The sequence below is a fragment of the Jaculus jaculus genome, chromosome 19 (genome assembly GCF_020740685.1).
Source record: "Jaculus jaculus isolate mJacJac1 chromosome 19, mJacJac1.mat.Y.cur, whole genome shotgun sequence".
NCBI classification, from domain to species: Eukaryota; Metazoa; Chordata; class Mammalia; order Rodentia; family Dipodidae; genus Jaculus; species Jaculus jaculus.
In genome coordinates, this window is record NC_059120.1 from 52,635,283 (window position 1) to 52,654,917 (window position 19,635).

The following is a 19,635-nucleotide window of genomic DNA, read 5'->3' on the forward strand; positions in this document are numbered from 1 at the left end:
TGAAATCAGATGTCAACAATACCTGCACCCCCACCATTGTGGTATTCCCCCCCCCCCCGCCAGGAGATATGAACAGACATCTTCCCCCAAGATTGGGCATAGCTAGCATACCCAAGTATGGTTACACTGAAGCCCAACTTGGTGAACCAGACGTTTATTGGAGTGACTTCCAGAAGCACAAGTGAAGAGTTATTTTCGGGAGCACTGGACGACTCAAAGGCAGCTGTATCGCCAGAAAGCTCACCTCAGCATGGATGACTCACGAAGGCCATGTCTCGGGATCCCCTCACAGGACTACAGGCAGCTCTGACTGGGCAGTTTCTTCCAAGCAGTTATTAACCGCTTGTGTGATCTTGGGGAGGTACGGTGTGGAGCCTCTGATTTTCAGCTGTTCAAGACTGGTGGTGTCTACCTCCTGAGCGTCCCTGTTCCCTCTAAGAGGAGATGTTTCAGCTTCCCTGAGAGCCTAGCACTCTCGCTCATTTCCCCAATTCCTCTGTGGTTTCAGCTGGGGCCAGGGTGGAGTCAGGCCAGAGAGTGAAGTCAGGCCCTCGGTTAAGCCGACATCAGCACAAGGGTGAAGGAGACAGACACTGAGAACATCAACACCTACCAAACCAGAGATCCAGAGGCTCCTAAGTGCCCAGCACTGAAGTAGACTTAAAATGCTCCCAGCACGGCTCAGGGAAAATCTTGCAGAAGAGGGGGGTGGAAAGATTGTTAGAGCCACAAGTTGGGTCATGTTGCACAGAGATATTGCCTCTCCCCCATAACTGACTGCTGCCCGCATAACGCATGACCCACAATCCCCATGGGGTTGACCTGCGTCCCAATGAGGAAGGCCTCTTCAGAAAAGGGGCAGGGAGGAGGGAAAGACTGGTACCAACATGTGATGTTTACATACAAAATATGTTCACATCTAATAATTAAATATATATACATTCATATATCTATATCTATATCTATCTATCTATCTATCTATCTATCTATCTATCTATCTATCTATCTATCTATCCGGGTCATTTCGATCTGGAGGCAATTGCCTCACAACAGCCACGTTTATTGCTGCACTATCCATAGTGGTCAGGGCCTGGAGCTCACCTATATGCTCTCCACTGGGTGACCAGATAAAAAGAACATGGAGCATGAACGCAGTGGAATAGTGTTCAGCCACTGAAACCACGTGGGTTCTGACCTTTTCTCTCACATCACCGGCATGTGGTAAGACGCTGTCTCGTCATGGCGAGCTGTCCCTGCACTCTCCGCTCCTCAGTAGAACATGAAAATGAGGGACACATCATAGTTGTAAGGTCTGGGAGTGACCAAGACCTTGGAGACCACTCTGAGGCAATGATGGAAGCTTTTATTCAGGAGAAAAGCACGGGCTGCCAGGACTGACTGTCGGGAGCGGAGCTCAGCCGACTTTTGAGATTCCAGATAGTGGGCTGTGTGGAGCTCTTCAGTTGGGGGAAGGTGAGGAAGGGAAAAGAGGTCCCTTGTTCTTTATATTAGCCATTTCGCAAAACTGGGTGTGAGACCAGCAGTGACCAGGTGACCTGAGAGAGAAGGAGGCAGGAAACCTAGATCTGGGGCGTTGTTAGGCAAGGAAGGGATGATGGCTGGGTGGTTCCTTGAGGAATGTGGATGACCCACTTCCTTATGTCTCTGTGGCCCTCCTTCTGTGACTCCATTTTTTTTTTTTTTTGTCCTGACCTAAAAGTAGTGTCCTGTGTTGCCCTGTTGTTTGGATACAGGTATCAATAAATTACATGAAATACTCAACAGTTTAAAAAAATAATAAAGGCCTGGAGAGATGCCTTAGTGGTTATGTGCTTGCCTGTGAAGCCTAAGGACCCCGGTTCGAGGTTTGATTTCCCCAGGACCCATGTAAGCCAGATGCACAAAGGGGCGCAAATGTCTGGAGTTCATTTGCAGTGGCTGGAGGCCCTGGTGCACCCATTCTCTCTCTCTCTCTGTGCTTCTTTCTCTCTCTGTCACTCTGAAATAAATAAATAAAAATGAACCAAAAAAAATTTAAAAAAATAAAATAAAATAGCTTTATGCTAGATTATTTTGCCTAACTGTACACTGACTAAGGTAGGCTAGGATAAGTTAGGGTGTTTGGTAGGTTAAGTGCATTGACTGCATTTTCAACTTAACGATATTTTCAAACTGATGAGTTTATAGGTGCACAATTGGGTGTCGCCCCGTTGAAAGTCCTGGAGTGTCTGGAGTATGAAAAATTACTGACATAGAATATAGAATTAATATGAAAACGAGAATTAAGAAATTGCCGTATGGTCTCCTCCGGTGGGTTCTGCTTTTGTCTCACGTTCCTGTGGTTTTTCTCACCCAGCAAGGGAGCTACACAAACTCTTGCAGCCGTTTCTGCTGAGGCGGGTGAAAGCCGAGGTCGCTGCAGACCTTCCCAGGAAGACAGAAGTCGTGATGTACCACGGCATGTCCGCGTTGCAGAAAAAGTACTACAAAGCTATCCTGATGAAAGACCTAGGTAATCGAGGGGATGTGTCCAGTGAGAACTGACACGACGATTTTCATACAGGAAGTCCCAATTCTGCGTAACAAGAAAGTGGAGGGGGGGCTGCGGAGGTCAGCCGCAGGGAGCTTAATCAGATTTGGATGTTCTAGTCAGGAAGTTTTCCTTTTTCCTCTCACACAGTTTTCCTGATTGCCTTTATTTTATGTATTAATTTATTTGAGAGAGAGAGACAGAAAAAGGGCGAACTCCAGATGCATGTGGCACCTTGTGCATCTGGCGTAAGTGGGGCCTGGGGAATTGAGCCTCAAGCCAGGGTCCTTAGGCTTCACAGGCAAGTGCTTAACCATCTCTCCAGCCCCCCTCATTGCCTTTAATTAAGCAAGCACTTTTAAGTGCTCCTTTGTGCCTTTTATCTTCTTACCCTATCAGATACTTAACAAGTTGTAAAACTTTATTGAATCAAATCACCACCACCCCCTTCCCAGAGGAACTGGGAGTGAGAAGGGGGGCCAGAATGAGACAGTTTGCTGGCATTTTATCATGGTTGTTCCTTGACTCCAGGATAACCAAGTCCCACTAAGTTGAGCTTACAATTTAGAATCCATTCTTTTTTTTGGGGGGTAGGATTTCACTGTAGCTCAGGCTCTCGTGGAATTCACTATGTAGTCTCAGGGTGGCCTCGAACTGACGGTGATCCTCCTACCTCTGCCTCCCTCCCGAGTGCTGGGATTAAAGGCGTGCGCCACGCCCAGTTAGACTCCTCCCTTCTTGAAACAAAGTGATGGCTGAGAAAATTTCACATGGATGTGCCGTTAGTTCTCAATGAAGTTCAGTGCCGTTTGGGATGTGGAAACAGGTTTGAGGGATACACAGTGAAAAGTGTAAGGTAATTTGTGGGAGGCTGGTTTGATAGTCCATCTTTCTTCTGTCTCTCCAAACTTGCAGATGCATTTGAAAATGAGGTGGCAAAGAAAGTTAAACTTCAGAACATCTTATCCCAGCTTCGAAAGTGTGTGGATCACCCGTATTTGTTTGATGGTGAGGCAGTGTCCTTTACTCCCACATGACTGTTTTCTTAACTGTCCTGTGGCTGAAACCATAGCAGAAAGATCTGTCTTTTTTTTTTTTTTTAATGCTCAGTTTATCTGTGCTTGTTACCTAACACAGGTCTCCCTGATTCCTTTTGGCAGTTTTTTTGTTTGTTTGTTTAATCCAATATCCAGTCGAAGATCCTCATTGCATGAATTCATCTCTTTATTCTCCAATCAGCTAGGAATGTTTCTAAGCATTTTCTCTTGACTTTTTCTCTCATATTATTGACAGTTTGGGAGCATCAAAGCCTGTGGTTTTACAGTGTGTGATGGATTTATCTGGGCATTATTGATAATTAGGTTTCCCATTGTTTTGAACCCACCGGCCAGCCTTCTGCACCGGCACACAAAAGCTCCCCCGTGATGGTCTCCATGTCGGTTCTGCAGTGGGCCAAGTTCATGTTTTTAGTTGGCTCTTCAGAAACCTGACACGGTGTTTTGTTTTGTTTTGTTTTTTACCCGGGCAGGGACTCAATCCAGCCCAGGCTGACCTGGAACTCACTCTGTAGCCCCAGGTAGCCTTGAACTCATGGCGTTCCTCCCACCTCAGCCTCCTGAATGCTGGGACTAAAGGCGAGTGCCACCGTGTCCAGCTGTTAGTTTCTGAAAGAGGAAATGTTAGGAACATATAGAATATATTTTAACGTGCGTGTGTGTATGGGGGGGATGGTGGTGTATGCACGTGTAGATGCCCACGTGCTTGTCTGCAGTTAGTGGCCAGAACAGAACACTGGGTGTCCCACTCCATTGCTCTTCCACCCATCCTTATTATAGCCGGGGTCTCTTACTGATCCCAGAGCTTACAGGGTTTTTTTTTTTTTTTTTTTTTTTTTGGTTTTTCGAGGTAGGGTCTCATTCTAGTTCAGGCTGACCTGGAATTCACTATGGAGTCACAGGGTGGCCTTGAACTCACAGCGATCCTCCTACCTCTGCCTCCCGAGTGCTGGGATTAAAGGTGTGTGCCACCACGCCTGGCTCAGTTTTTTCTTTTTAACTTTATTTTTATTTATTTGAAAGAGAGAGAGAAGGAGGCAGAGAGAGAATGGACATGCCAGGGCCCCCAGCCACTGCAGACGAACTCCAGAAGCGTGTGCCTCCTTGTGCTTGGCTAATGTGGGTCCTGGAGAATAGAACCGGGGTCCTTTGACTTTGCAGGCAAACGCCTTAACTACTAAGCCATCTCTCCAGCCCAGAGCTTACAGTTTTTAGTGAGCTCCGCTGATTCTCCCATCTTGGTTCCCCTTTGGGTCTGGGGTTACGGATGAGTGTGACTGTGCCCAGTTGTGTATATGGGTGCTGGAGATCAAACTCAAGCCGCCTTTCAGGCCTACTTGGACCTTCTCAATGCTAGGCAGGCTCTCTGGCTGGAACATGTAGGTTTTCAAGGAAGTCCTATAGGAAATTCTGACTACCACAGGGTCCCTGGTTTTTACAACTAAACCTATTCATAGATTTTTTTTTTTTTTTTTTTGAGGTAGGGTCTACCTCTAGCCCAGGCTGACCTGGAATTCACCATGTAGTCTCAGGGTGGCCTCGAATGCACGGCGATCCTCCTACCTCTGCCTCCTGAGTGCTGGGATTAGAGGTGTGCATCCCCACTCCCAGCCTAGATTTATTATTGTTTTTTAGAGATTTTTTAAAATTAATTAATTTATTTATTTGAGAGCGACAGACACAGAGAGAAAGACATAGAGGGAGAGAAAGAGAATGGGCGCGCCAGGGCTTCCAGCCTCTGCAAACGAACTCCAGACGCGTGCGCCCCCTTGTGCATCTGGCTAACGTGGGACCTGGGGAACCGAGCCTCGAACCCGGGTCCTTAGGTTTCACAGGCAAGCGCTTAACCGCTAAGCCATCTCTCCAGCCCCCAGCCTAGATTTATTTTTGAGAGCGAGCTGTGAGCCGCGAGACACTCCGGGTTTGAATCTTCTTGGCCATTAACGTCTCCCTGTGGTGCCTTGATTTCCCAGAGGCTGGGTTTGATCCCTAGATAAGCACTTATTGGGCTTTTTGGGGTGTGCCAGGCTGTGTGCCTGTTGTGAAGCAGCGTTGAGATCATCACACAGACAAGGAATTGTGGAATTCCTCGAGCCGAGGTCAGCCCGCGCCTGTCATGCATTAGGAGCGGCGGTGTGCTTGCTCTGTAGCCCGGCAGCCGCTGGCCTCCTCGCGGTCTGCTCTGTTGGCACACGCGCCTGGCAGTGGGTGTTTTTCCCTTACCAGGTGTGGAGCCAGAGCCTTTTGAAGTTGGAGACCACTTGATTGAAGCTAGTGGGAAGCTTCGCCTGCTGGATCAGCTGCTGGCGTTCCTGTATTCCAGGTGGGCCGCAGGCGCGTGGTCACCGCTCTGAGCTAGTGATTCCTAAGACCTACTGAGGAACCTACTGGTTTCTTGAGGTTGTTTTCAAGACCCTCATTCAGTTCTTCCTTCTCTGCAACTGCGCTCCCAGCCCACGGTATTCTCTTTCTCCTCCCCCCCCTTTACTCTATTGTCCTTTGCTCCTGAACTCTAAACAGTTGGGATCCTAATCCAGTATTAGCAGAACCCCCCCCAGACTGCAGCCTGCTTGATCAGTGCACGTCCTTCTCACTCCATCCTGCTTTGTTCCCAAGGCCAGGGATAACACTAAGCATTTCTTTTTTTTAAAAAAAATTATTTATTTATTTATTTGAGAGCGACAGACAGAGAGAGAAATAGGCAGAGAGAGAGGGAGAGAATGGGCGCACCAGGGCCTCCAGCCACTGCACACGAACTCCAGACGTGTACGCCCCCCCCCCCCGTGCATCTGGCTGACGTGGGTCCTGGGGAATTGATCCTCGAACCCGGGTCCTTAGGCTTCACAGGCAAGTGCTTAACCGCTAAGCCATCTCTCCAGCCCATCGTGCTGTATTTTATTGGCTCTGAAGTATCTACCATAAGGATGTTGAAAACTCATAAATAGGAAACTCAAAAACTCACCTTTTTCATTTCACAAACTCAGAAAAGTTAGGTGTGTGGTTGTCGGGGGCTACCCAGCCAGCCCATGGCAGAGTTGAGTTGAGAACTGAGGTTCTTCCCTTTCAGTTCAAGTTGTCCCCTCACATGGGGCTGTCCTGCCGGAGTTCTCTGTGTTGCTGTTAAATTCCTTTCATGGATGCAAACTTTCTTAACGAGAGTATTGTTTCCACAGCATTGTGCTTCTTTATTTATGGAAATTTAAAGTATTATCTGGTAACAGGAGGCTCTAGCCTTAATTCATTGCTTCTTTTTTTTTTTGGCTTTTGGAAATGGGGTCTCACTCTAGCCCAGGCTGACCTGGAATTCACTCTGTAGTCTCAGGGTGGCCTTGAACTCATGGCGATCCTCCTACCTCTGCCTCCCTTGTGCTGGGATTAAAGGCATGTGCCATCATGCCCAGCCTTGACTTCATGCTTCATGGTTTTTCAAGGTCTTGCTATTTTGTCCTGGCTGACCTAGATTTTGATGTGTAGACTAGACCAGGCTGGCTGGCCTTAAACATCTGGTGATCCTCCTGCCTCTGCTTCCCAGGTGATGGAATTAGAAATATGAGCCACCATGCCTTTTTTTTTTTTTTTTTTTTTTGCTTGTTTTTTTGAGACAGAGTCCCTTGTTGACTTCATTCTTAGTCATTTTGCCTTCATCCTCCATATATTCTTTTATATGTTTTCTTATGTGTCATGGGAGATGATATGTCACCTGCCCCTTTTCTAAAGTGATATTTCTCAGACTTTTCAACCAATGTGGCTATAGATGTTAGTGGCTTATTCCTCAGGTAGGAATAGCTGTAGATGGCTGACCAAGCCCTCCAGGTCATGAAGTGTATGTATGTGTGTGTGTATCTAAATTTTGTACTTTTCTCTGCACATAAGTATTTATTTTGCTATTGGATGAAAGTTGGCATTTCTTTCCGCTGAGTGAATTGACATTTCAGTAAGAGGCTCCTTGATGATTCCAGGAATTCTTTGACTCTCTGCTGCATTGCCACATGCCTCAGGGAATATCTCTGCTCTTGTTTAAGACTAACTAATGCTCTGAAAGATTTGTAGACAGGTGGAGGTGTTCTTTTTAAAAAAAAATTCTTTTTTATTTATTTGAGAGAGGGATAGGGAGAAAGAGGCAGGTTGAGAATAAGTATGGGCACACCAGGACCTCCTGTAAATGAACTCTAGACATATATATTACTTTGTGCATCTGGCTTTATGTGGGTACTGGGGAATTGAACTCAGGCTGTTCAGGCTTTGCAAGCAAGCACCTTTAAATACTGAGCCACCTCTCCTGCCCTGAGGTGTGTGCTTTATGTAAAGTGTTTGGTGTTTGAGAAAGTTTCTAAGTTATATTTATGCTCTAGTATTTTGCTTATTTATAAGCTTGGATTCTTCAGTAAGTGTTGCCTGTCGAAGCAGGCTAGGTCTGGCAGCTTCTCTTTTCTTTTTTTTAAATTTTTTTTGTTGTTTATTTTTATTTATTTATTTGAGAGCGACAGACAGAAAGAAAGAGGGAGGGAGGGGGAGAAAGAGAGAGAGAGAGAGGAGAGTGGGCATGCCAGGGCTTCTAGCCACTGCAAAGGAACTCCAGACGCGTGCGCCCACTTGTGCATCTGGCTAACGTGGGTCCTGGGGAACCGAGCCTCGAACCGGGGTCCTTAGGCTTCACAGGCAAGCGCTTAACTGCTAAGCCATCTCTCCAGCCCTCTCTTTTCTTTTCTTGCCAGGGGCCATCGGGTTTTACTTTTCTCTCAGATGACACAGATGCTGGATATTCTCCAAGACTACATGGATTACCGAGGTGACGCCCCCTGACCACTGCATTCCCTAAACCCTACCTAGATTCAACAGTCAGGTAGGATCATGAACATTATTCAGAGCCAACAGAAGATGAGGCGTCAGGGAAACGCAGAGTGGTGTCTGAAGTCAGGATTGAGAGGGTGGGGATGTGTGGGTAGAAAGAGATGCCACCCACATTCCTTTTGGCTGTGGGATGTGACACCAAGGCCCTGGAGCAAATGTTACAAGACTTAAATGTTTTTGAAAATGTTTGATGCACCAAGTCTGTGACAAGAACTTTCAGTGTCACGCAACCTTCAGCGTAGCAACTGAGTACTTATTTGGGATTAGTAGAAGGATGAATAGTAAACTTACAGAGACCCCACAAATCAAGGAGGCGAAAGGTGAGGCCAATTATTTCCCTAGAAACAAAAGGGAAGATAGATTTTTGCCCGAGAACTTTGCTGAATATTTTTTTTTATTTTTTGTTCATTATTTATTTATTTATTTCAGAGCGACAGACACAGAAAGACAGATAGAGGGAGAGAAAGGGAATGGGCGCGCCAGGGCTTCCAGCCTCTGCAAACGAACTCCAGACGCGTGCGCCCCCTTGTGCATCTGGCTAACGTGGGACCTGGGAACCGAGCCTTGAACCGGGGTCCTTAGGCTTCACAGGCAAGCGCTTAACCACTAAGCCATCTCTCCAGCCCTTTGCTGAATATTTAATAAAATGGATGGGGGCTAGACAGAAAGAGCTGCAACTTTGGGTGGTCTCCAGCTCAGTGCTGAGGACTTACAAGCCCCTGACCCAAGTCAAGTTCAGAGTGTGTCCCCAGCTCCCCTTGGTGTCCCCCCGTGTCCCCAGCTCCCCTTGGTTTCCCCCCAGTGCCTCAGAAGTGCCTAGTGCAGTGCACACCCACATTCCTAACTCCCCTCCCAGGTCTGCAGAATAGTGTGGTGACAGGTGGGAAAACCTGGGACTTCATCAACAGGCAAATGTGGGCATCAGCCAGGCTCCGCCCCGTTCCGCGGCGCTCTCGTTCCTGCTGGCCTTAGCAAGCGTCCAGTGGACACGCGCCGCCGTAGTGGACATGGAGGGCTGCTTGGGAGCCCGCTGTGTGTATTTGCGAACTCCAGAGGATGTGTGTACATTACGATGTGTTCTTTCCCAAAACAACGAGTTGTTCCCCAGATTTAGATTTTCCCCGTGGGGATTGTTTAAAATAGGGACATGCCTGCCTGCGTGTTGAAAGGAACGAACCTCACACTTGGTCGCGGACCGACTGAAATGTTTCTGTGCCCCCGGAGTTCCTGAGCACAGAGTTATAGTTTTCTTGCTTTTCCTCTTCGTGAAGGCTACAGCTACGAGCGTGTGGACGGCTCCGTGAGAGGAGAGGAGAGACACCTGGCCATCAAGAACTTTGGACAGCAGCCTATTTTTATTTTTCTCCTGAGTACCAGGGCAGGTAGGCCTCCTTGGTGTTGATGAGAGCCGACAGTGAGGGCGGGTCTGATACTTACGTATCCCAGCCACTAATACATTTCTCCAACACTCTCTGAAAAAGGTAAAGTTATTACCAAGAAAGCAAGGGATTGAGGTAATGCTGCGCTGTCTCAGGTTCTGGACTTGGGTGCGAGAAATTTTCTATCCAAACCAGCCAGGGTATGAGCTCCTCAAATAACAGGCTAAATCTTGGGTTGTTGCAAGTAATTCTTTTTTTTTTTTTAAGTTTTTATTTTTATTTATTTATTAGAGACAGAGGGAGAGACAGGTAGAGAGAAGGGGCGCTCTAGGACCTCTAGCCGCTGTAAACGAACTCCAGACGCATGTGGCACCCTGTGCATCTGGCTTACATAGGGCCTGGAGAATCAAACTTGGGTCCTTAGGCTTCACAGACAAGTGCTTTAGCCGCTAAGCCATCTCTCCATCCCTCCTTTTCTTTCTTTCTTTCTTTTTTTTATTTTTTTGAAACGAGTCTCATGTATGCCAGGTTGGTCTTGATCTCACTATGTAGTTAAGAATGAACTTGAGGCCTGGAGAGATGGCTTAGCGGTTAAACGCTTGCCTGCAAAGCCTAAGGACCCCAGTTCAAGGCTCGATTCCCCAGGACCCATGTAAGCCAGATACAAAAGGTGGCGCATGCATCTGGAGGCCCTGGCGTGCCCATTCTCTCCCTCTCTCTGCCTTTTTGTCTCTCTGTCTGTCTGTCTGTTACTCTCAAATAAACAATAATAAAGAAAGAATAAACTTGAACTTCTCCTCCTCCTCTGCTGTCCACCTTCCCAGTGCTGGTCTTGCAGGTGTGTGCCCCTGCATCTGGTTTGTGCGGTGCCGGAGATCAAACCGAGGTCTGTGACCATGCCAGGCAAGCGCTGCCCCAGCCGAGAGGTGCTGCCCTCCGTGCCTTGTTGGGAGTAAATCTAATCTGCTTTGGCCATGGCATGGGGAATGTCCTGAAAATGACTGGCAGAAAGTTCCCTTTTTTTTTTTTTTTTTTCGAGGTAGGGTCTCACTCTGGCCCAGGCTGACCTGGAATTCACTATGGAGTCTCAGGGTGGCCTCAAACTCACAGCGATCCTCCTACCTCTGCCTCCCAAGTGCTGGGGTTAAAGGCGTGAGCCACCACGCCCGGCTTGGAAAATTTCTTTTATACTCAGTGGGGGCAGCCCGCCTCCCCAGCCCTGCATTGGGGAAACCTCTTTGTCAAGGCAGATAACCTCTTGTCTAGGGACCTGTCTCAAGAAAGACTTCTGCAACAGCATTGCAAAAGCTTTGCAAACACTCAGTTGTTTTAAAATGTAAATGTGACGAAACTGCCAGCTACCTAGAATTATCTATGGCAGTGTCTGTACATGACTTAAATTATAAATATTACATGTGACCTTGCGGTGACTTGTCAGCTATATTGATTTCATGTGCTGTTAAATAATTTTGAGATGAGTTTTTGGAGATGAAAATTTTTTTCACAGATTCTAAGTTTTAAGTTTTTTTTTTTTTTAGCTCATAATCTTAGTTTCATTATTTTATTTCTTACAGCTCTAAATTCTCATGAAATAGGTCTGGGGCATGGGAGGGATGCATGTCCCTCTATTAAAGAGAGATCAATATCTCAATGAAAGAGAGTTTGGTCATATTTAGAAAGCTTATTAAGTACTTAGTACAATAAGGGTATATAAAGGAAGCATTAGATACCGTGCTTGAATACAAGGAGATTACTTCGCCAGTGTCTGCCCTAGCTCTGTGATAAAGATATGAACAGGAGATAGAATCAAATTCATTTGGCCTCATTTTCTTCCAATCACACCTTGTATCTCAGCCATCTATTTATGTGATTATTTGTCTTCAGTGGTCATGGGAGAAACTCGAGGTCAAACGTAGCATCCGTGGGGGGAAAACAATCCCATCGTGCTTTAAAGATTTCGTCATCTTCCTTACTCAGACAGCAGCATTTTATTGAAACTATCTCACATTTGGAGAGCAGAGCTCTCTGCTTGCGTGTTAAGCTCCCGAAGGCCTCCGCGCTGGTCTGGCGGGTACAGACACAGCCCTGGATGTCCGCCCGTCCCAAGCGCTGCACGTCACGCTTGCCGCCCTTTCTCTGCCGTAGGCCTGCGGCCTTTCCATTTTATTTGACCGATGTCCTCCAGCCTTTTAAGTGTTCCTGTGCTGGAGTCCTGTGGCCACCAGGTGGCAATGACAGCTCGTGAGTATGCTTTTAACAATTATGAGCAGAGATTATACACATAGAGGCCCCCATGGGCTGAAGTGTAGCTTGGGCCAGGTCCATGGTTTCATTACCAGCACCTCAAAAACACAAACAAACAACAACAAAACCCAAAGAATCGCCCTCAGTGAAGATGAAAAGCATGTGCTTTTCAGTGAGAACACCCGATCCTAAGCATGAGGCCAGCAGGGTGCTCCACACTTCTAAATGAAAGCAGTGCCTGGAGGTGGCATGGCCCGTAGTCCCAGCCCCTTGGGACGCTCGGTCAGGAAGACCGTGTCAGCTCACGTGAGGTTAACCCCGGGCAACCTAGTGAGAATCGTTCAAAAGAAAAAAACAAACAAACAAACAAAAACAGGGACTGGAGAGATGGCTTAGCAGTTAAGGCACTTGCCTGCAAAATCAAGGGACCCAGGTTCTATTTCCCAGGACCCACATAAGCCAGATGCACAAGGTGGTGCATATGTCTAGAGTTCAGTTGCAGTGGCTGGAGGCCCTGGCACTCCCATTCTCTATCTGTCTCTTTCTCTTTCTCTTTTAAAACTGCGAAGACAACGCCACAGGCCTCTCAGATAAACCCATAGGTTCAGTCCAGCCATGTGAGGCTGAATCCAAGCTCTTCGCCTCTCCCTCGGCCACTTCAAAATAGTCCTGTGACCTCTCTGTTTCCATTTCAATACCTACAGAATGGCAGTAAATATCAACTGATAAGGTTGCTGTAGCAGAGTGTGCGTGTGCACGTTTGTGTGTGTGTGTGTGTGTGTGTGTGTGTGTGAGAGAGAGAGAGGGGGGGGGGAGAGGTGTTTAGAATAATGCATAAGTGGTAACTAAAGTGTAGCTTTCACTGTTGGGTACCATAGCATCTCTCAATATCAGTCATTATTACCTCTTTGTTCCAGCATTAATTAAAAAAAATACTTTTACTTATTTATTTGAGAGTGACAGACAGAGAGAGAAAGAGAGAATGGGCACACCAGGGCTTCCGGCCAGTGCAAACGAACTCCAGATGCATGCGCCACCTTGTGCATCTGGCTAACGTGGGTCCTGGGGAATCGAGTCTCGAACCAGGGTCCCTAGGCTTCACAGGCAAACGCTTGACCACTAAGCCATCTCTCCAGCCCCCAACATTAATTTTATATGAAGGCTTAATTAGCATATTCCTGCCTGGCTTCTCTTGGGATCCAGCTGAGAGTCAGCCATCCTTCTCACGAGCAGCCCTTAATTCATTCAGGCTCTGGGAACAAGCCCTTCCCAGGCCCGAGCTCTAACGACCCTGGCTAGAGTGAGTGCGTTTTGTCTTCATGTTTTTGTTTTCACGTTTCTTCCGTGATTCTCTCAGTTCCCACCACCCAAGGTCCCTCCTCAACCCTTTTCCCCCAGCGCCCAGGAAAAACCCAGAGAGAGGTTGCATGGGATGTTTCTGTCTTGAGCTGCTTTTTTTTTTTGTTGTTTGTTTGTTTTTCAAGGTAGGGTCTCACTCTAGCTCAGGCTGACCTGGAATTCACTGTGGAGTCTCAGGGTGGCCTCGAACTCACGGCGATCCTCCTACCTCTGCCTCCCGAGTGCTGGGATTAAAGGCGTGCGCTACCGCGCCCGGCTTGAGCTGCTTTTGTTACATTGCTGTCCACTGACACGGGCAGTGGCAGGAAGCCTCCGTGGTTTGGGCAGCCGGGGAGTGGGCTCGTGCTCTGTGCAGGAGTACTCTTCACCCCTCTTCTCATGCCAGCATCTTGCCCCCCAGCTGCAGCCGTAAGTGCGGCCAAGGGCTCCCCTCTCACTAATGCCCACAGCAGATTCTCTCATGCTTCAGCTGTTTTCTGGCAAAAAAGAAAAGTGCCTCTTGTCTCACACTCTCCTAGGCTAACTGCCGTCAGGATTTTTACATGGAGGAGATAGACGCTGGCCGGCCACTGTCCAGTAAAGCACTCGCCTTTGCTGTCCCCCCTGTCCCCCCTTATGCTCTTGTGCGCAGCACTGAGTCTTCCCATCAGGCAGTGAGAGCACATGTGGCCATGCCAGGCCCTGGTGTGGGCTGGGGTGTTGGTAGGACCGATTTCAGCTCGCCGTGTGACCAGCCCAGCTGATCGCATTCCCGTCTGCCTTCTTTTCAGGGGGAGTTGGCATGAACTTAACAGCAGCAGATACCGTCATTTTCGTGGACAGTGATTTCAACCCCCAGAATGACTTGCAGGCAGCTGCCAGGGCTCACCGAATTGGCCAGAACAAGTGAGCGAGTTAAGCACCGGCGGTCCTCCACTTCCTTGCTCCGGAGCACTTCTGGGTTGGGGAGGAAGAGGAGACCATGATGTGGGTGGCAGTGCCAAGCTAGGGCTTGAGAGACGCGTGATGCCTGCTTTCCTGCTGATGATAGCTGCAGTCGTGCGGCTGGGTCACACCGCCATCCAGACCAACTTTGTTGAGCAAGCAAGTCAAATTAGTGCGCTGGAGAGATGGCTTAGCAGTTAAGGCCTGCAAAGCCTAATGACCCCGGTTCGATTCCCCAGGACCCACTTAAGCCAGATGCACAAGGGGGCGCATGCATCTGGAGTTCGTTTGCAGTGGCTGGAAGCCTTGGCATGCCCATTCTCTCTCTCAAATTATATATATATATATATATTTTTTTTTTCAAGGTAGGTTATACTCTGGCTTATGCTGACCCGGAATTCAGTATGTAGTCTCAGGGTGGCCTCGAACTCGTGGCGATCCTCCTACCTCTGCCTCCCGAGTGCTGGGATGAAAGGCGTGCACCACCACACCTGGCCTAAAAAAAAAATAAATTTAAAAAAGTCAAATTATGAAAGAATTAGAAGGAATCTTTAGAAGTTGTTTAATTCATCCTTCTTGAGTGGGCCTAAATTTGGGATTTAAGGGATTATGGAATTTGGTCGAAAAGATGTGTGCTCCTTTCTGACCTGAGGATAATGCACACCTGCCAGAGACACCTGGGCAACAGGTGGGGTGCCAGTGTTGCTGTTACCACATCACCCTTTCCGTGACCCTTTGGGCAGGCTCACAGAGAGCTGCGGGCCAGACATCTCTTGCAAATACACAACTCCAGATAAAAAGACGTCCTTTTTTTTTTAAAAAAATTACTTAATTTATGTATTTGAGAGAGAGAGGGAGAGAGGGAATGGGTGCGCCAGGGCCTCTAGCCACTGCAGACGAACTCCAGACACATGCGCCACTTTATGCATCTGGCTTATGTGGTCCTGGGGAATCAAACCTGGGTCCTTAGGCTTCGCAGGCAAGCGCCTTCACCACTTACGAAGCCATCTCTCCAGCCCGAGAGATGTCCTTTCAACTGGACCCTGTATATAGTGGTTGGCTGTTTCCTTCCGGTGCGCTTAGCAAGCCCGCCAGCTTTGTAGGCACTTAGCCACGTTGTGCTATCATTTGACTTGCACACAGGTCTGTTAAAGTCATCCGGCTGCTTGGTCGGGACACTGTGGAAGAAATCATCTACAGAAAAGCAGTCTCCAAACTGCAGCTGACCAGCACGGTCATAGAAGGAGGCCATTTGACTCTGGGAGCCCAGAAACCTTCAGCTGAGGCCGACCTCCAGGTAGGTGCAGACGCCTTCCCTTTGGACCACCTCCAGGCAGATTCGGTGTTCTCCTTAGAGCTACCTCCAGATAAGCATTGTCCTCCCTAGAGCAGCCTCCAGGTAGGGCATACAGATCTCCAGGTAGAGTACCGTGCCCGTCTCCTTAGACTGTCCCCCTGGTCCTCCTAAGAACAACCTCCAGGTAGAGGGGTTATGATGGAGAGTGGAGTTTCAAAGGGGAAAGTGGAGGGAGGGAGGGAGGGAATTACCATGGGATATTGTTTACAATAATGGAAGTTGTCAATTAAAAAATATATATATGTATATAAAATGTTTAAAAATAAGAACAACCCTTAGGTGGAGTTCAGTGTCCTTCTCCTTAGACTGACCTCCAGGTACAGTACAGAGTCGTCTTTAGACAGACCTCCAGGGCTCCTTGGGGTCCTCATGAGTGGGTGTTCTCTCCTCCCCATCCAGACTGTGTGAGTCATTTGTGTTTGCCCAAAGCAGTGTACTAACCAGGTGCCAGGGCCTTCAGCCACTGCAAACGAACTCCAGATGCATGCGCCCCCTTGTGCACCTGGCTAACGTGGGTCCTGGGGAATTGAATCTGGGTCCTTTGGCTTTGCAGGCAAACGCCTTAACCGCTAAGTCACCCTTCCACCTGGATTCTTTTTTTTTTTTCCTCCTCAAAGATGTGATTTTGCTCTCTCTCAAATAAATAAATAAACATTAAGTGTTGTTTGTTTTTTTTTTTTAAGGCTGGAGAGATGGCTTAGGAATGAAGGCATTTTCCTTCAAAGCCAAAGGACCTCTGTTCAATTCCCCAGAACCCATATTAGCCAGGTGCACAAGGGGGCACATGCATCTGGAATTGGTTTGCAATGGCTAGAGGCCCTGGTGTGCTCATTCTCTCTCTCTCTCTCTCATTCAAATAAATAAATAAAAATAAAGTTGAAAAAGAAGAAAAGATGTGATTTTGCTAGGTAAGTCTAAGTAGTGTGGAGTTGGGAAGCCCTGACGGGAGAAGCAGAAGCAGGAGGAGGCGCGGTGAGGAGTTACTGAGTTCTTGCTGCGTGCTGCGTGTTGTCAGAGGCACTCTGCCCGGCGTTTGTGAGTGACCACAGAGTGTGTCTGGTCCTACCTTCACCCATCTCAGGGGATTTGTCCAATTTCATGCATGCTTAGACCTTCAGAAGCTAACTGGAGATGCATCTGACTGTGAAACTGTGAACTGAAACCATATCTATCTTGGGTATTAACTTTTAAAATTTTTATTTATTTGACAGAAAGAGGGAGAGAGAGAGAGAGAGAGAAAGAGAAAGGGCACACCAGGGCCTCCAGCCACTGCAAACAAACTCAGATGCATGCACCCCCTTGTGCATCTGGCTAACGTGGGTCCTGGGGAATTGAACCTAGGTCCTTTGGCTTTGCAGGCAAGTGCCTTAACTGCTGAGCCATCCATCCAGCCTGAGTATTAACTTTTTTTTTTAATTTAATTTATTAGTTTTCATTTCAGTGAATACAGGCAGTTTGGTACCATTATTTAGGCTCATCTGTGATCTACCCCCTCCCATTAGACCCTCCTTGTTAATGAAAATGGGTCGTGCATTGTGGAGTTAGCCCCCAGTTATTAGTGTGATAAATGTCTCTGCAAATCATGACCCAACATGTGACTCTGACATTCTTTCCGCCCCCTCTTCCGCAAGATTTCCCTGAGCCATGTTGGGTTCATTTTTAGTCTGCTTCAGTGATGAGGTGTTGGGGGCCTCTGAGGCTCGGGCTCTCTGATTTGGTAGGAGTTGATTTTTCTCTGCGTTGATCTCCTTCCCCTTTGTGCCTTTTTTTGTGCCTTTGTGTCTTTTTTAAAAAAGACATTTCATTTTATTTATTGAGAGAGAGAGACTATGAGAATGGGCACATCTGGGCCTACAGCAAACGAACTCCAGATGCATGCACCACCATGCGCATCTGGCTTACATGGGTCCTGGGGAATCGAACCTTTGAGTCCTTAGGCTTCTCAGGCAAACACCTTAACCACTAAACCATCTCTCCAGCCCGGGGATTAACTTTAACCTCAAAGCACATAACCTTAATTACTGTTTATATCATTTCTCACAGCAACACAGGCCTTAGTGACTCCCACATGCAAAATAACCTGAGGAGCCAGTTCAGGAGGCTGAAGGGAGGGTCCCAGTGTAGACGAACCCTTACCGTCAATCGTTGCCTCTCTAAGTCAGCACTTAGGAAGGTACAAAGGTACAAAGGTGGAAGTAAGCAGGCGAGAGCCAGGAGAATTCTCGTTCCCATAGCCATAGAGGACACACTGAGGGTACCCTCAGCAGCGGGGAGGGAGGAAGCGGGACAGTGAGTCCCCAGGGACTTGCCAGAAAGCTTCAGCCTGAGAAGTGGCCTTCAGGTCATGTTGTCAGGAGTTGGTACTGGTCTTTGCCACAGTGGCTTCCACAGAACCCTGTGACAGGGCAGCAAGTTGCCAAAAGAGAGGAGTCATCTGACGTTGAGGTAAAGACGTTTGGCAGTGAGGAGAGCCACCGAAGCAGCGAACAGGGCCTCAGACTTCCCGTATGGTTCCCGGGAAAGCCTGTCAGAGAGCTGGTGGGATCCGCTATAGAAAATGCTGGAAATGGCTACGATGATTAATGGGAAACAGCAGTTTTCTTCCTTTCTTTTTTTTATTATCATGGAAGCTTATCAAAGTCAATATCCAATCACCTGTCTACTACCCCACCACCCAGTGGTTGACGTCACCTGTGATGGGGGAAAAGAAGGGCTGGGCTATCTGATCCGGAAGGGATGTGCCTCGGATCATGTCCCACGTCGCCCACATCCTGATGTTTGTCTTTAGAAGAACTAACCACTTCTGTTTCGTCCATTCCAGCTAAGTGAGATCCTCAAATTCGGCTTGGATAAGCTGCTGTCCTCCGAGGGGAGCACCGTGGATGAAATAGACCTGGAGTCCATTGTGGGGACCACCAGAGATGGCCAGTGGGTCTCGGATGTCTTGCCTGCGGCGGGAGGAGGGAGCAGAGAGCGAGAGGAAGGAAGTGAGTTGGGAACCTGGGTGGAGCAGACGGCACAGTCACCCCGAGTGAGGTCGTCCTCTGGCAGTCCCCAGCCCTGCTCCCCGGGACATGATTTCCTACCTAGCACTTTGGCTCCATTGGTGCAGTCTTCCATTGAAGAACACTTCATGAGTAAAACTTTGAAGTAAAACCAGAGTATTAATGCTTGCGGCCACGTCTGTCTTGGGGGTTCACTTTGTGCCTTTCCGACCTTGGTGCTTTCTTATTTCCATAAAGCCAACCGTCGCTCCCACGGTGCTCTGCATGCAGTGACTCCTTCTGGACAGAATGGCTTGGTTTTTAAAATATTGACTTTTTAGGTCCTGGCATCTTTATAACATGTGTGTCATTATACTCTGTTCTTGTTCATGCCCCTTCCCCACTACCATCCCCCATACCACTCTCCTTCAAAGTTCACTTTTTTTTTCCTTAGTCTCCCTTTCCTACTTTCTTTTTCTTTTTCTTTTTTTTTTTTTCGATGTGGGGTCACACTTTGGCCCAGGCTGACCTGGAATTCACTACGTACTTTCAGGGTGACCTCGAACTCACTGCGATCCTCCTACCTCTGCCTCCCGAGTGCTGGGATTAAAGGCATGCGCCACCATGCCTGGCTTCTATTTTCTTTCTTTTAAAAAAAAATTTATTTTACTCATGTCTTAGAGAAAGAGATAGTCAGATAGAGAATGGGCATGTTAGGGCCTCTAGCCACGGCAGATGTACTCCAGATGCATGCACCCCCTTGTGTATCTAGCTTACGTAGGTCCTGGGGAATTGAACCTGGGTTCTTAGGCTTCACAGGCAAGTGCCTTAACTGCTAAGCCATCTCTCCAGCCCCCCGCTTCTACTTCCTTATTACCTATATTTCATGACCCTCTCTGTTTCTCTCTTCCTTTTAAGATATCTTCCTCCTTTTTCATGATCCCCTTACTAG

At 47.8% G+C, this 19,635-nt stretch overlaps 1 protein-coding gene across 2 annotated transcripts in view; it reads left to right on the forward strand.

Annotated features, from left to right (window-relative positions):
* The window catches only part of Chd1l (chromodomain helicase DNA binding protein 1 like), a 44,585-nt gene that overhangs the window by 11,673 nt on the left and 13,277 nt on the right, over positions 1-19,635 (forward strand). For both annotated transcript variants that reach the window (XM_045138211.1, XM_045138212.1), the window contains 8 exons: positions 2,357-2,512; positions 3,446-3,538; positions 5,812-5,908; positions 8,301-8,374; positions 9,708-9,818; positions 14,189-14,303; positions 15,486-15,639; positions 18,521-18,686. In XM_045138211.1, the coding sequence (XP_044994146.1) occupies positions 2,357-2,512; positions 3,446-3,538; positions 5,812-5,908; positions 8,301-8,374; positions 9,708-9,818; positions 14,189-14,303; positions 15,486-15,639; positions 18,521-18,686 (966 nt within the window). The remainder of the gene's footprint in view (positions 1-2,356; positions 2,513-3,445; positions 3,539-5,811; positions 5,909-8,300; positions 8,375-9,707; positions 9,819-14,188; positions 14,304-15,485; positions 15,640-18,520; positions 18,687-19,635) is intronic.